The sequence below is a fragment of the Patagioenas fasciata genome, chromosome 1 (assembly GCF_037038585.1).
Source record: "Patagioenas fasciata isolate bPatFas1 chromosome 1, bPatFas1.hap1, whole genome shotgun sequence".
NCBI lineage: Eukaryota > Metazoa > Chordata > Aves > Columbiformes > Columbidae > Patagioenas > Patagioenas fasciata.
This window is the reverse complement of record NC_092520.1, coordinates 108,253,172-108,269,203: the sequence shown is the minus strand read 5'-3', so window position 1 is coordinate 108,269,203 and position 16,032 is coordinate 108,253,172. Positions and strand designations below refer to the sequence as shown.

The window sequence follows — 16,032 nt, the reverse complement described above, 5'->3', positions numbered from 1 at the left end:
GGCTAACTTTCAGTGTAGTTTATATTGCTCTAGGAGCATCTTAAACTGAGCTCAAAAAGCCACTGACAATCCAGAACAGCTGATGGTACATATGACTTTACAACAGATGTAACTACTGTGATATAACCACAGCAATGCTGGAGATAAAGTCTTGGGTGACACGACTGTGCACCTTCTACCAACACTTAGTAGGTGCTGTTCATACTTCTATGGGGTTTTTTTGTTCTTTGTTGTTTGTTTGTTTTGTTTTCCAGACTAGAAAACCATGCGAGTAAGTAGCTGAATATTTTGTTTTGTAACAAGTAAGGACATCACAACTACACATATGCATTAAACTTTGCAATGACACCACCTGTCTGTAAGAACAGGTTAATGAAACCACAGCATTGACAAACAGTGCATGCAAACAGTACGTGTAACGTCACTAAAATTTCTTACAATACAAGAAAAGAAACTATACTGATTCCTCATTTCAATGCTACGGTTCAAGATTTTCTGCCACCATACACTCAACTTGAACTTTTAATTTTTTAAAAAGTGGTAATAGCCGTGTATACATTAGGTGTTCTAAAAAAGACTTCTTTTTGCATTTCTTTGTTACGCATTGTTAAGTAAAGCAAAGACAGGACAGAAAAGAAAGGGAAAAAAAAAAAGAGCCTTACCCTGATGACATGAAGAAAAGCTACCCATGGCAAAGAGATGTAAATAGGAAAAGTTGGATGAAAGATGTGTGGAAAGGAAAGTAAAGGCATCACTGAAAACAGGGAAAAAGAAAAAAAAAAGAAGTGAGGAGGAATGGGGAATGGTTCCTCTTAAATAATGCATTCTGAAGGCTAGTTTTCCAGTGGTTTTGTGGAAAGAAGCAAAGGCATGAACAGCAGTAGTAATAGCTGCCATTACAATCAGTGATGTTGCTGAACTGGACTTGCTCTTGTCAGTACAGATTGCAAAATTGTAATCAGTGCTGGATTATCATCAAAAAATTTAAATGTCAACTCACAACTCTGCAGAACATGCTACTGAAATCAAGCAATCCACTAACATCTACATAAAAATAACATTTTATATATGCAAGTGCCAGAACATTATGCACAGTATTACACATGACCTCAGCCTTGCTCAAGCATTTGTATAGTTTGCTTTTATAACCAAAACTGCCTCTCCAGTACTTTTGTACCTCTCTCTGCTCTGAATGAGAGAACAAGAGCTTTAGACTGGTTACAGGACTGAGAAAGCAACAGCTGTTTTCCTGGTTAGCATCACTAGTGCAAAAAAGCCAGGAGAGTTCTGGAGTATTCATTTTCAGTCCACCGTTCACCATTGGTACTTAGCATGAGCATGAAAGAGGGTGAGGCAACTTGCAGCTGACGGCTGCTTTTTCCTCTGTCCTCCCTGAGAGCTCTCAGGGCCCAGAAATGGCACTGGGGCTAATGGAGGAATAAAGAGGAGCCCAGTAACCAGAATAATCATAGACCTGAGCTGCTGCAAAGGCCATTTAATTTTCATTTTCTTCAAAGGCTAGTTCCAAGCCCCGCACTGCCTGCCAAAGGTCCACTCTAACACGTTGTGTAAATTTGGATTACTGAAAAGACATCAAATGGTAGATTTAATCAGATCCGTTTTGACTGGAAGGATGAACCTCAAAGAAGCTGAGGTGGTCCTCCCCACAGAGTACACGGCACAGGGGCAACACCGGTAGCACATATCGCAGTTAAATATTATCTGGGCTCACACTGCCCCATCCATTAGTGTTCTGGAATACACTGGACAACTCCACTTGCTCATCCATCATTTTCACTAATAGCTCATTTAGCCACAAAATTTCTCCAAGTCATTGTTCTCTTTGTAAATAAATAAAAAATCTAACACAGTTATCATAAATCTTTCCAATTACATTGCCCCATAAACTGTCCTGAACTTCAAACCTCTCCTCACAGTAAAAGACATTAATCCACTGTGAATTGTTTTGGTTTATTAAGTTTTAATTTATTACTCTACCCTCTCTTAAAAGGCTGTTTATTTAACAATATTTGACAGAAGTCATCAAAAGCCTCCTGAAAATTTATAGCAGGTATGATCTTTGGGTCCACTCTCATTCCAAAATAATAATTTATTTTTTTTTTTTATTTTCTCAAGTTGCCTAGCAGGCTAGAATGACATGATTTGCCCTTGTAAATGCCACTCTGGTTTGACCCTATCAAGTTATACTTATCTAAGTATTCACACTATTTTATCCTTGGGTTCACTAGGTTCCCCTTGTTAGTGGTAACAAGAGGTCACCAGCTAAACCTTTTACAACATGTTGTGTGTGTGGTTTGATTTATGGCCTCTGGTTGGCTCCTATTCTGCATTTAAAAAACAAAACAAAACACAAAAAATCCTCAACTAAGTTCTGGAAATAAACAAAAATTATTATAAATTAAATTTCCTTCCTAACATTCATAGGTTGTTTTAAAAACAAAACAACAAACAAAACCCATAGAGAAAATACAAAACATCCTAAGCTTTTAACCTGATAGTGGTTTCAAGGAAACTAGCACAAGGATTTAAAAAGTTTACTTCTGTCACACCACTATATGCTATTTGGAGTAATAGCTTTCTCTTTCAAGTAAGCAGAGGCTTGCATGCTTTGAAATAAACTTGTAAATACGGGTTACAAACACTAAATGGTAGAATTTGACTGCATTTCCATAACATTCCTTTATATTAATCTCTACAATATTCATGAAATATAGCACAAGCTTCTAGCCTTCCATGTTTATCTCAAATGCAAATTGGGCAAAAACATACTTTTTGCTTCTCCAGAAGAATGTTACTATCATGAACCATAGGAACAGGAGAAGGTTAAAAAAAAGCAGACATGGATGCTGAAGAGCTCATAAACCTATGTGAAATCAATTTAGCATTTTATTGTTACACTGCAATCAAAATGCACCTATAACTTAAAGCTCGCCTTTCAAGGCCGAAGAAAAGGCAGGTTTGACTGTTGAACGTACACTATTCTACAGCAACGTTTTACTAGTAAAGCAGTCTGGGTAGAAACCACCACACCAAAATAACATTTAATACCACCAGCTAAAGGTAGCAATGCTTACACATTCAGGGTACCCTGATTCTGCCTCATACAAAAACGAGTCTCTGGTGGCACAGCTGCGACTGTGGAGGAGAGCGACGGCAGCAGCTGCCACCAGCTTATTTGTAAGCAGAGGTAGAAGATGGCTGTCACGGCTTCTGCCTACAGCGCTGGGACAAAGGTGGAAGCACCTTGTTTCCCAGTGCCTCTTACCGCAGCACCCACCCCAGCAAACATCTGTCCTGCACTGCCAACTGGAGATGGAAGGAGGGTGAGAGAAGACAGAGAAATAACCCACCGTTACTCCTTTCCAGGTGATTTCCCAATTAAACTGTTTGTGCTGCAGGAATACCAATTTTTATTTTCAAGAGGAATTTAGACTGCTTTTAACTGCTGTTTGCAGCACAATTTATTCAAATTGGCCTGAATTGGGTGTCTGTTCCTTTGCATCAGAAATTGTAAAGATTATTAACTGCACCAAAATGCCTATCTTTCGCAGCATTAAAAATACGGCAGCATTAATATAATAATACATCTGTTAAACAAGCATGACTTATTATTTTTGGCCCTCTCACTGTTTCAAACTTTTGAACAGAAATAACAAAAACCCTCCTATTCAAAATAGCTCACCATTTCGTATTTCCTTTTTATTTTATTTTTTTTTTTTTAAACAGAGAACCCCAACAAAACTTTTTAAAGTAAAGTAGAAATGATCCTTTAATCCTACTATTAAAATTTGGTATATATGCACTCACAATAATTGCCAAATCCTCAATCTGCCTTTTGGATCATAACAAAGTCACTAAAAAGCAGAAATTTGTAGCATAAATTTCTCAGGCAAACAATAAGAGCACTATAACTTACCGATGTCATTGCTTCTTTCAGAGGAGTCTTTCTCTAGAGTGCCGGATACTGTACTGCCCACTAATTCCACTTTTGGACTATCACTCCTGCATTTGGATCAAGAAGAGAAGATATTTCATTGGAGTTTTTGTGTGGATTAGAGTAAATGGGTAACTAACTTACAATTAATAATGAGAGAGTGGAATATTCTTCCTTTGTAGCACTAGAGTAATAGCAATGTGTCTGTCAGAGAGAGCAATCTCCAGTAAGAAGACATGCTGTATGGATTAACCTTATCTCATTTCTCCTTAACACCTGTCAAAAAAGCCTATTTTAGACACTGTAGTGTCCTGAATAATTCTTCAGATGTTCGCAGCATCTCAACATGACAGAACCCTAAGGGCAAAGGGACATTCTTCAACATCTTGTTCATTATTTTTTCTAATTAATTGGCTTGCATAATCTATAGTGATGGATGATGTAAAATACTGCAGAAAGGGAGAGAACCTCAAGTTAACATCATGTATTTCAGTGGTTCCTAGTATTCACTCATAAATGCAGCTCCTCCACCACATTTTTGCATGTTGCCTATGAGATTGGACTACAAATATTGTTTCCACAGGTCCAAAGAACCAGGATAACCTAGTCTGTCTGAGACATACCAGGAACAGGCAAGTGTCAAGTGTTGTGATACTTTAAACAGAGAAACTATTTTTAAATCAAACAAGAGATCAAATACAAGCAACGTGATTATTCTTTCATTGTAGTATTTTCCATCCCACAACTACTTAAGTTTATTAAAATAATCTGATTCTTGAAACAATTAATTTTAAAAGGGCCAGTGGTAGGCCAGTAGCCTGGCATTGCACGGGTCACACAGACAAATCCCTGGGACATTTACTGTGATAACAATTGTTCAATTAATGCAAAAAATTGTATTTACCATCATTATCAGGTCACCTAACAAATACCATAGTTTTTCCACAATGACTATTCCCAGCATAGTGCTGCAACAATTATGATGTATGTAAGGACCCCAAATCATGGGTAAAACTATAGATCTGTCCCTGAAACAACCCAGACAGATGTGCATTTCTATGAACAATAATTAGCCATTGACACTAAAATACACAGCAAGTTCCTGAATCTTGATTTTTTCATTTGTCTCTGCCTTTGATGCCATAAGCTGATGACAGATGGCCTGAAGCTCAACTCATGGCAGGAGTTTATGAGCAAAACACAGAGTGGCTGGAAACTCTATTTCGGACTTCAAGAAGGCTGTGACAGAGAGCCTGAAAAGATGTGTTAAAAAAGGAAGGAAGTCACAGATTAAGTTAACATATATCCAGCTAAACACCGTGGTAGGATAAGTATTCTATGAACTAAAAAAGATGGAGACCAGTTTATGACCTGAAAAACAAACTAGTCCTACACAGCTATCAATATGGCAGGTAGGCTGCACCAGGAAGGCAACGGAAGAAATTTAGCACATTCACAGAAAGATGTATTAATTGGTGAGATGATGAATAAGGGTATTCTCCAAGTGATCTGCCTGATCACTTAGTTTTCTTATCTTTTGGTCTCTGACTTTTTTTGTTTTAATTGCTTATATATTTGTAAATCTATAAGAAGCACCATAGTTTCTTGGCTGACAGGGCAATGAGCATCTGGCTCTGTACTCTGTTTTGCACACATATATTTCCCAGCAAACTGAGAGGATCATATGAGTTGGAAGCGTTCTACGAAATGTGTGAGTACAGTTTTGGAGGAGATTCTTCAAGTGGTGTGATTTAGGGCCGAAAGTCACATCTACCATTTGGCTACAAAAGATACCAAGATATATGACAACAACCCCACGAAAAAACCCCAACTCTGTTGTCAAATGCCAATCTACATCCATATTGTTGCGAAAGGAGTGGAACCATCCCTTCTTGGTTACATCATCTCCCTCCCTCTGCTCGTGCCCAAACAGACAGGCCGTCAGTTTGATCAGACAGATGATCAGCCTGAAAGAAGCCCCCCCACTAATAGAAATCCCACTGCAAACTGATTAATAGCCATCTGGAGCAACTCCCTGACCCATATGGCTGAACGGCTGCGCAAATGCTGGTGCTAACAGAAGGAAGGCTGCAAGAACGGGCTGTCAGGAGAGGGAACCTGCCCCTATTAGCAGAAGCATGGACATAGATTGGTTCAGATTAGCTGTAAAAATGTGCTTTCTGTAGGTCTTTATGGCTTGCCTACTCCAGAGAACTGAGTCATCTATAAGTTGTATAATCACAGGTATGTTTAAATAAGCTGTGAAGCCTTTGGAGCAAATTGACAACTGTTCTCCATCCCACGCGGTTTTTGTCTTTCCTGTTGCCCTTGAAGTTCTAACCTGCCTCCAATGAATAAGGATCCTATTTAAATGGAAAGACAATCATCACCACAAAAAGACAGTGAGATGCATGAGATGCAAGCCACTTAGTCAGAACAGAAAAAAAAAGCCTCTTCTGCTCAGCAGCAGGCACAGAAATATCATGACACTTACTTTATACCTACAGCAATTTCCCCTCCTAGGGTCATGTACTTGTTTTGGCTGGAATAGAGTTAATTTACTTCATAGCAGCCCACATGGTGCTATGTTTTGGATTTGTGCTGAAAACTGTATTGATAATACAAGGATGTTTTCCTTATTGCTGAGTGGTTCTTACAGTGTCTTTTCTGCTTCTCACACCATGCCCCGAGAGAGGAGGCTCGGGGTGCACAAGAAACTGGAGGGGAGACAGCTGGAACAGCTGACCCCAACTGACCAAAGGGCTATTGCATACCAGATAACATCTTGCCTCAGCATAAAGCTGGGGGAAGAAGAAGGAAGGGGGAGATGTTCAAAGTGATGGTGTTTGTCTTCCCAAGTCACCGTGACACGTGATGGAGCCTGGCTTTCCTGGAGATGGCTGAACACCTGTCTGCCTATGGGAAGTGGTGAATGAATCCATTGTTTTGCTTTGATTGTGTGTGCAGCTTTTGCTTTATCTGTTTAACTGTCTTTATCTCAACCCATGAGTTTTCTCACTTTGTCCTTCCAATTCTCACCCCCATCCCACTGCAGGGAGCGAGTGAGTGGCTGTTTGGGGCTGAGCTGCCCACCAGGGTTAAACAACAACAGGTCAGCAAAAAATTCTGTTGGTTCAATTTTTATTCTAATTGTCTTAAGTTTTTCAGATGTGGGAAATGGATACCAGCAGGTCTCAAAAATATTGACTATCTTATTAAACTGAACTGATTTAAAACCAAAACAACTTTATTGAAGTAACTGCTTCAATTTCAAGTCTCACATTTCTTAATTATTCAAGTAATTAAAAGTCTATTCCATGGATTATTTCATTATACGAACTTTCTGCCCTCTTCCTATTAAACATCCTTACAAGTTAGAACTTACCAGAACAAAAGCTATATGAGACAAATCCATTAATTTGAATTAGCTGCTAAAGAAATTCATAGGGAGACTGCTGGCATTGTGATCATCAACACACATCACTATCACCCTACAAATCAGCTTTCTTTCTATGTTTCGATCTAACTACTGTTACAACTAAAATTCTTTCAAATATAATGCTATTAGATAAAAATAATGAAGCTTTTTTTTTGGTGCTAGACAGCACAGTTTGGACAATTAAAGATGTGAAAGAGTTACTATTTAGATCTGCTTTTTCACTTTGTTAAGAAGAAAACTGAAATCTTTAAAATGCATAGTTTATTTATACAATTTTGTACTTAGAGAAAAGGAGAACAGATGAGCAATAAAGCACTGCTCCACAACCAGTGAACTGAATGCTAGGGTATACACTGGTCTTGCCAAAAAGACATCACTTAGCTAAATCTAAAGGTAATAGCAAATATTTGGTTTTCCAAGTATGCTCAAGTGACCAGCAGGTGTGGACTATATTTTGGAACAACTGGGCAAGCATGTTCAAAGCCAAGAAGTCCAAAGGAAGCTGTGGCAGTGGCCCCTGGATAGAAGGGTAAGCTCTCAGAGATGCACAGTCAAAGTACTTAAGGAAGATGAAAGTGGCAGCACTAGGCAGTAACCGTTTGTTGGGGTTTTTTAATTTATTTTATGTGTCTGCGATTTCATACTGAGAGCATTTGTTTAATGAACCGTAAGTGGACGAATGAGGGTAATCAATGTCTAGGATTTCTATTTTGTTCCACTCTACCCTATACTCCGTTTGGGTATTTAATTCACCATTAGTATACTTGAATGCCAGTAGTTCAATGGCAGCTCATTTTTGTAACAGTAGAATAGTAAAAATATTTCTATGCCTATATTCTTGTATTTCTGTAAGATGTGCAGCTTGCCCATTTTAGGCAACTGCTTTTTATCTGGTTCTCACCTATCTGTATACACTGTGCATAAAGGTAGTCTACAGTGCACAACTCAAATGCTGATGATCAAGGTAGCCACCTAGACTTGATTAGGACTACAGCTGAGGCCTTTAATTTCTGCAATCTATGCTTTTCCAAGCTCTAGCAGATATTAAATGGAGCTGTGTTGGCAAGTCCAATTTCTCAGTGCTTCTCAAAGGCTATAACTACCTCTGACAAAGAGCATCATGTAACTACAGAGTAACAACCAACATTACAGCATAAATACTTGACACCAGTATTCTGTAGTGGCACCATCTTAAAGAATATTCTGTGAGGACTAAAAATAGACCTAAAATGATCAAAGAAAACAGACTGAAGCAAAACTGACAGTATTTGAAAGTGCATTGTCTAATGCTGTTCTTCAGTACGATCCAAGCTTTTGCACTGACTTAGTGCCCTGGCTAAGTTGGAATAATCTGAAGTAAACTAAGAAAGTCAACAACAGCACAACATGCTGATGCAGATATTTCCCACATATTCTGCAGGGGAAATGATGTTGCAGTAACAGTGTGTTCATCAGTAGAAATGAACATGTCATGAACAGTCTAAGAATGTTATTCTTGAGAAGATAGTTATAATCCACTCAGATGACTAACAGGATTTCAGTTTTTTCCTTTTTTTTTTTCTTTAAATAGAGTTTACTGTGAAATAAATTGTGACATTAACTGTAAAATCCAAATTATTTAAATGTCTGTTTTTTCCACTAATCCCAAAAGCACATCACAGAGGAAAAACAATACCTTGTATGAGTCACAGGCACAACTGGTCTTTCTGGTCGTCTTGGGGGCAAGGTACCAGGTCTATTCACAAAGTTTGCTTTGGGTGGCCGAGGTTTCTTCGGAGGTATAGCAGGAACTGAAGGCTTCTGCAAGTCTAACTGTTTTTGCTCTCTCTCTGATCTTTCTTTAAATCAATTATTTCCAGAAAAGAAGAAAAAAAAAAAAAAAAACAAACATGGAATTTAGTAAGTGGAATTCATTTGCACTCCCAAATCTACAATTAAACAAGAAACCTTCAACTGTAGATACACTGTATACAAAGAAAAACTTATCTCCTTTCCACTTCTGTCTTAAATAATTCTTCATTTGAAAGAACAAGTTTAACACAAATCAGTTGTTTGCCCTGTAATTCCTCATGGCTGAAATGTGTGTGCAGTATCTGAATGGGAATGTTGTTTTTTATTTTAGTAACTTACTGGTTTCTGATATGAATGGCAAAAAATTACATACCATATGGAACCATTTCCCATGAGCACAGCTTGCATCAAATTCTAATATGGAACAATATTAAGTTAGAAGGTCACAGATAATTACACCGGATTTTCTTAACATCTCTTGAACAAAGAGAGAAATACCATTTTTTGGGGGGAAAAAAAAGTTTGTTTCAAGTGAACTACAGTGAAATGAAAATATAAGCATTAAGCAGGATGGAAACACCTTAGGAAAATCAGACGTTTTGTTCAGGTTTTTAAACACAGATTTATATGCTGAATTTTTCAGCTTGCCAATGAAAAAACAGATCATTTGCAGAACTGATTATGCATACTTAGGAAGTGCCACCATACCAATACTGAATGCCAAACATGCAATGCCTGTGAGCATGTACAGTACAACACACATAAATAACTCCTGTAAATAATATGCTCTAAATTCGTAACACAAACCAAACATGTAAACACATTTGCCACACCATACAAAACCCAATTTGTCTTAAAGAAAGGACAAAACTCTCAAAGGGACCAAAGTTTTGCTCTCTGTATCTTACTATGTCAACAACCCACTTCCCTTGACAACACTGTTTCTGCTATGTCATGAATATTACACCTCTGTATACACCTAAGAGGTACTGGGGATGTTACAGGGTATTGCTTAATGGGTTCTAGGTTTCAGTCTGAAAGGATCATGGAATAGAACACCAGAAACACAATCCACATTAGATTTGGAATAGCTCAGTAAGTGACTGTTGCTCACAGGCATACACCATTTTTCAGCATGCTTTCAGTTGCTGCAATCATTGGGTCCTCTGTAACACTGAAGCTTTTCCAGCATATTATGTAATTTTACACACTTACTCCTATGACACTTTATATTGCGTCAGCGTCCAAGAATCTAAACTATGTATGATGGACAGGCCAGGCAGTGTAGCAACACACAGGGTAAAGAATGTTCCTGTGCCACCCTTGCTGCTGCACCACATCAAACAATTCCTGCCACTCCCCAGTACTCCAGAAATGTAGGTGTGACTCCTGCTGCCCTTTTTCAACATTGAGAAAAGTTATAGATAGATAGATATTTAAACTTCCTCCAGCATTTTGACCGTTGGCTTTGTAAGTTCAAAAATGGAAGGCAAAGGGTTTTATTGCTAAGATAACCAAGAGAAGTAACACATATAACCAAAAGTAAACACACGTAGATCAAAGTGCTAAAACACCTGTCAAATCACTACGACATATATCCAAAACCAGATCTTGGTGCAAAGTCTGCACTTTTTGGCACTAAATTATAACTGCATATTATAGATTCAGTCATGTGCACACATGTGCCTCTTTAAAGAGTGCAAGTTCAAACACTTAGAAGTTAAGAAATCCCATAAACAAACTTCTCTGTACAATCTAATAGTCCACTTAAATGTATGAAGCTTGAAACCATCTTCCATTAGAGAATCAGTATAACTATTTTCCCCAAATTATTCAGAATGCCATCAAACCATTTAAAATTTCATTTGCTTGTCACTGCTCTGCGTGGTACTGTGTCCCATTTCTTGCAATGTCCACACCTGGCTTTGAAGACAGAATTTTTTCATTTCTTCACAGGCTTGCCTATGACTTCTCTGACTACAATAATGGGGTGATTCATAAGTATTAATGACTGTATCTTCACAAAACCCCTCTGTGATGCAGGAAAACCACCAACCCTGCTTTTAACTAGAGAACTAAGGCATATAGATGTTAAGAAAAAAGTATGCACTTATCTGGGGTATCTTCCTTGATCAAGGACCTGGGTGTTATTGAGCACAAAGCTTTTAGATGGCATTTTATGTAATGAGAGCATATCTCCCTTTGACTTTGGTTGAGGCTGCAAGTACTTAACAGGTCTGGATTGGTGCAATGAATATCCTGAATTTAGCCCAAAACTAACAATGGGATTCTTTCCAAAATACATATAATCACAGATCTGTCAGAGTGGGAAATAAGCATCCAGACAACACACTTAATGAAACAGACTGGGAAATGAGGATGTGCATTGGTTTCATTTCCCCTGTCTCTCAGCAGAGAGCAAGAAAGCAAGCACATTTCATACCTTTGTCTTCTGTTCGATTAGGAAGACATTCTGGCCTTTCAGGAGGTACCTTTTTGATTTCATGCTTTCGATCTGTGGTACCTGGCAAAGAAAGGAAAATTTGGAATCCTGAACAAGCCAACAAGCAGCACAAAAGGGCACACTAGATTGAATTTTTTAATTTCTTAGTTTTTTACATTCTCCTACTTTGAAAATATCTTGCTAAAACTGAACATAAATTTAGTCTCAAGTATTTGCTTACACCATAATGACAAAAAAAGCAACTGGAGGTTTATGTTTTCACAGTCCAGTTCACACTTTCCAAACTGTGCACCTCAAAATAATGTGCACTTTCAGACCATTCTGTGCAAAAAAAAATCAGTCACTATGGGTTTTAAAATGTGGACAGATATTTAAACTTTATAGTCCTTTAACATCGTAGACATACTTAATGGAAGAGCAGTTCAACAGTGTGGAGAATCATTAGGAATAAATCAACTAATTGGGCATATCTGCCAAGAGAATACTTAAAATAGATTAACATACACGGCTTATTTTACATTAAGTTTAAAAACCCCTCTTTTTCACCTCTAGTACCAGCTGTTCGCTTCCACATGTTAGAAATATGATAATAGTAGTACTGACAGTATTCTGCATGACTATTTTAATTGACAGCATTTGGCCTGGAGGTGTAAGCCTCTGCTGCCTTCTGCCTCTGTACTAGAAACCTTGACATACTGACTTCTCTTCCTATAAGGAATATGGGAACTTGTGGCACCAGCAACGGGAAGATTTTGCAAAAATTTCCTGGCACATGCAAGATGCAATCGTCTGGTGCCCATACTATAAGAAATACTTTACTGGATATTGGCTGTGCTGCATTGGCTAACTACTAGCTGCTAATGTCATTTCAACTCAGTAATGTTGAAAAGCAGTTCAGGCAACACTATTAATATTTCAATAAAAATTACTGTAGATGACATCCAAGAATATCAGAGGAGGCAGGGCAGGGAACACAAGGCAAATTTTTGCTTCAATCTATTCTATTATATGCAGTTCTGAAGTACATTTACATTTTCTGAATGTGCTGTTGCAACTCTTCTGCAGCTGGTTCCTAGAAACCAGCGCTCATCAGAGGTGATCACCAGCCATTGTTTCTTTATATAACTGTGCTGTTGCACAGGCAACACTTGCATCCCTTATGTCAACTAATAATACTGAATTGCCATTTTATGGTTGGACTCAATGCTGTTAAGGATCTTTTCAAAACTAAGCAATTCTATGAGCGTATGAAAAATACTTTACTCCTGAGAGAAAAAACTGTTACTAGAAACCAATTAAAGCCTTTATTATAGAATAGTTTGGGTTGGAAGGAACCTTTAAAGGTCATCTAGTCCACCCCTCATGCGATGAGCAGGGACATCTTCAACTAGATCAGGTTGCTCAGAACCCCAGTTACGCAAAGCATGAATCAACATATTGATAATCTTGCATATACTAGTGTGTTCAAGAAAAAAAAAAAAGACACGCATCTATAGACCTAGTGACAGAAAGATTAACAGTCATCATTAACACACAGATGGACACTCTCAGGCCACGTCTAAAACAATGAGTCTACAAAAAACTGAGGAGCTCCCAGACTCACGTGTGCTCCTTACTGGGGTTGTGACCCTCAAATTAATCAGTACGTGGAAGGAAGCTCTGGTGAACTCTGTACCAGCTGCCAGAGGAATGCAACAGAGTATTCCCACCCTCCAGTCTAGATGGAGCTGTTTTGCTTATTCCAGCTACCTGAGGAAATGCGTACCGTTTTTCAATGACTATGAAAGGGACTCGTGCTCCTAACTTTTGGTTTGCTGCTTGTACTACAACAACCAATTCTAATTCTCTGCTATGATTTTATACTCTGCATCAAAAGACACTGATATTTATTTAGGTTGCAACTGTCAATTCTCAATTTATTCACCACACTATGACTAGTTAAATATGGAGAAACATTATTGGAAATCGATACCAACTATCAACAGTAAGGCCTGATATGGGGATGTGGTAAAATACAGTGTTATCTTGGTAAAGTGACAATTTGACCAAGTAGAGGATGTCAGGATGGTAACACACATAGGATGATTTTTCACTTTTAAATACCTATCAGAAGAAACTCTTGTGCATCATTAGTCAGGACTTGTCAAAGACTGAGTATGAAAACAAAGAACAGCAATAGCCTTGGCTTTGCCATAGAATTAGACGGCCTTAATCAAATTGTCCGCATCCGCTATGCGTCCATTTTTCCTTTTGAAAATGGGCACATTATCCTGCTATGGTGACAGAGCTAACGCATTGGATGCAAACAGACACAAACATATTAAACGCATTATTGTCTAATTATGGGAGTATAAACTGAAAGAAACATAACGTTTTATGGAGCTTTTCCAAAACGTGTCAGTTGTCACCAAGCCGTATTCAGTATGGAACCACCACTAGATGGCAAAGCTGTACTGCTCTCTCTGGGCGCTGTTGCTACTCTTAAAATCAAATCTATGTTTTTAGGAGTCTCAAGACAGAGTGAAGAATAAACCATCGGTATTAATAAGCAAACCAAATATTCGTAGTCATGATTCTGTAGTCAAAGAACCGCTTGACAAATTCAAACTAGTTAAATTATAGCCTATTGATTCACAGTAAATTGTACACTGGTGTAACTTGTTCTTCTGTTAATAGATCAAGACTGTAGGAGAGAGAAATTTAGTTTTTAAAGCACTGAAAGCTGTAACAGACCACAGTGACAAGAAAAATAATGTAACTAGATTGGATGGGTTTGTTGTTGTTGTTTTTGTGTGTGTTTTAATGTGCATCAGCAGTGGGGGAAGTGGTAGTACGGCTGCAGAATTTTAACAAACCCACTGGAGTTAAGGGATTAAAGAATTCCAGCCATAGTTATGTTTCCACCGTAACTGCAATACAAATGAAAACTCTGAGAGCATCCCATGCCTTGAGACTCGTAATTTTACAAGAATGCAACAGGAATTTGATTTCTGAGGTCAGAACTGCCAAGCACATAGATACTTTAACTGTTTTGAAGTTTCACGGAAAAAGTAAATCATGCAGGTACTTTTGAAAATTTGTATTATGAAGTAATTTTAAAACTGCAAATAAAAGTAGTTTCAGCTCTCAGTATTTATACACAATTCAGTCTAACGTATTCCAAAACCAGCTTTACTAGCACTTATCCACTTGGAAAACATCATCAGTTCCTTAAAACATTTGCAAGACCATTATCTATATAACTAGATTCAGAATAACTCCTGTAAGTTTTATACTTATGACTATAAAGTATTGAAACCCAAGAATCTAACTATGGACTAGGACCTAGAGACAGATAAACAGCTCCAGCGTTCACGCAGATCTGCAAGATTTCGATTGTAACTCAGATGGGGCCATTTTATTCCAGCCAAGTTCTCTGACACTATCTTACAGATATGCAAAAAAGCTCTTTATCTCTAGAATAAAACAGTTCTGCAGCTGTACAGTGAATGCAGTTTCCTCCTGCAGGTATTACTAGAGTCCAACATCTATGTCCATACTGCAAAGACATGTGCACAGTCAACTTTAGTCAAGGAACTGGAGAACTTTTTAAAACTGAAGTATCATGCTCGCTCCAAATTAACATGGTTAAGGGGTGAAATATACATTTTTTTAAAATGGTGAAGATGATTTCCTGCAATACCTTTAAAAGGCACATCACAGTCTTTCAGGGTTATTGTCTTTGTACAATTTGATTCTATTTAATTAGTTGCTGTCTAGACACCTCCTGCTTATCAATTTTGATGCAGAGGAATTCTATATAAATTTGAATACACTTAATTTAGACTGAGATATGCTCACTGACATGTGCTGTACAAAATCAGCTGTACCTTACCTGATCCTTGTTTGATGACAGGAGCTGATGGAGGTGGTGGTTTCTTCGGTCTCTAAAATTTATTAACAAAAGTAAACAAACTGCTTCAAAATGCCTGTAAATCTCATTCATACAAAGGTTGGAATTAATAATACATTGCTTAACATTAGTAATCTCAAAACTTTAGACCACAGATCTGTCTCATATTTCCCCTGAAATAATTAAATTGAATTTGAAGAGAGAAAATAGCATTGACAAATAAAATGACATTTTTCTTTTGCAATTGAAATGTCTTGCTGACGGGAAAAAAATTCCAGTTTAAGTGCCTTGAGGTTAGAGAAATACATGACCTTTGGTTTACTGAAGAAACCTATTTATTTAAAATTTAATCTGGTAAATATTCCAAGACCTTTTGGAAACAAACAAACACCAAAAAAAATCTAGATATGGCAAAACTTGAAGCGTGTTTTTTTCAGGTTCATAAATGGGGCAAAAATGCAGAACACAATAAATGCTGCAAAGGTTAAATT

At 37.7% G+C, this 16,032-nt stretch overlaps 1 protein-coding gene across 8 annotated transcripts in view; it reads right to left on the bottom strand.

Annotated features, from left to right (window-relative positions):
- SH3KBP1 (SH3 domain containing kinase binding protein 1) overlaps positions 1 to 16,032 on the bottom strand; it is a 229,127-nt gene that overhangs the window by 16,107 nt on the left and 196,988 nt on the right. For all 8 annotated transcript variants that reach the window (XM_071812459.1, XM_065858188.2, XM_071812475.1 and 5 more), the window contains 4 exons: positions 15,524 to 15,575; positions 11,629 to 11,709; positions 9,070 to 9,232; positions 3,938 to 4,023 (listed from right to left, as the gene is read on the bottom strand). In XM_071812459.1, the coding sequence (XP_071668560.1) occupies positions 3,938 to 4,023; positions 9,070 to 9,232; positions 11,629 to 11,709; positions 15,524 to 15,575 (382 nt within the window). The remainder of the gene's footprint in view (positions 1 to 3,937; positions 4,024 to 9,069; positions 9,233 to 11,628; positions 11,710 to 15,523; positions 15,576 to 16,032) is intronic.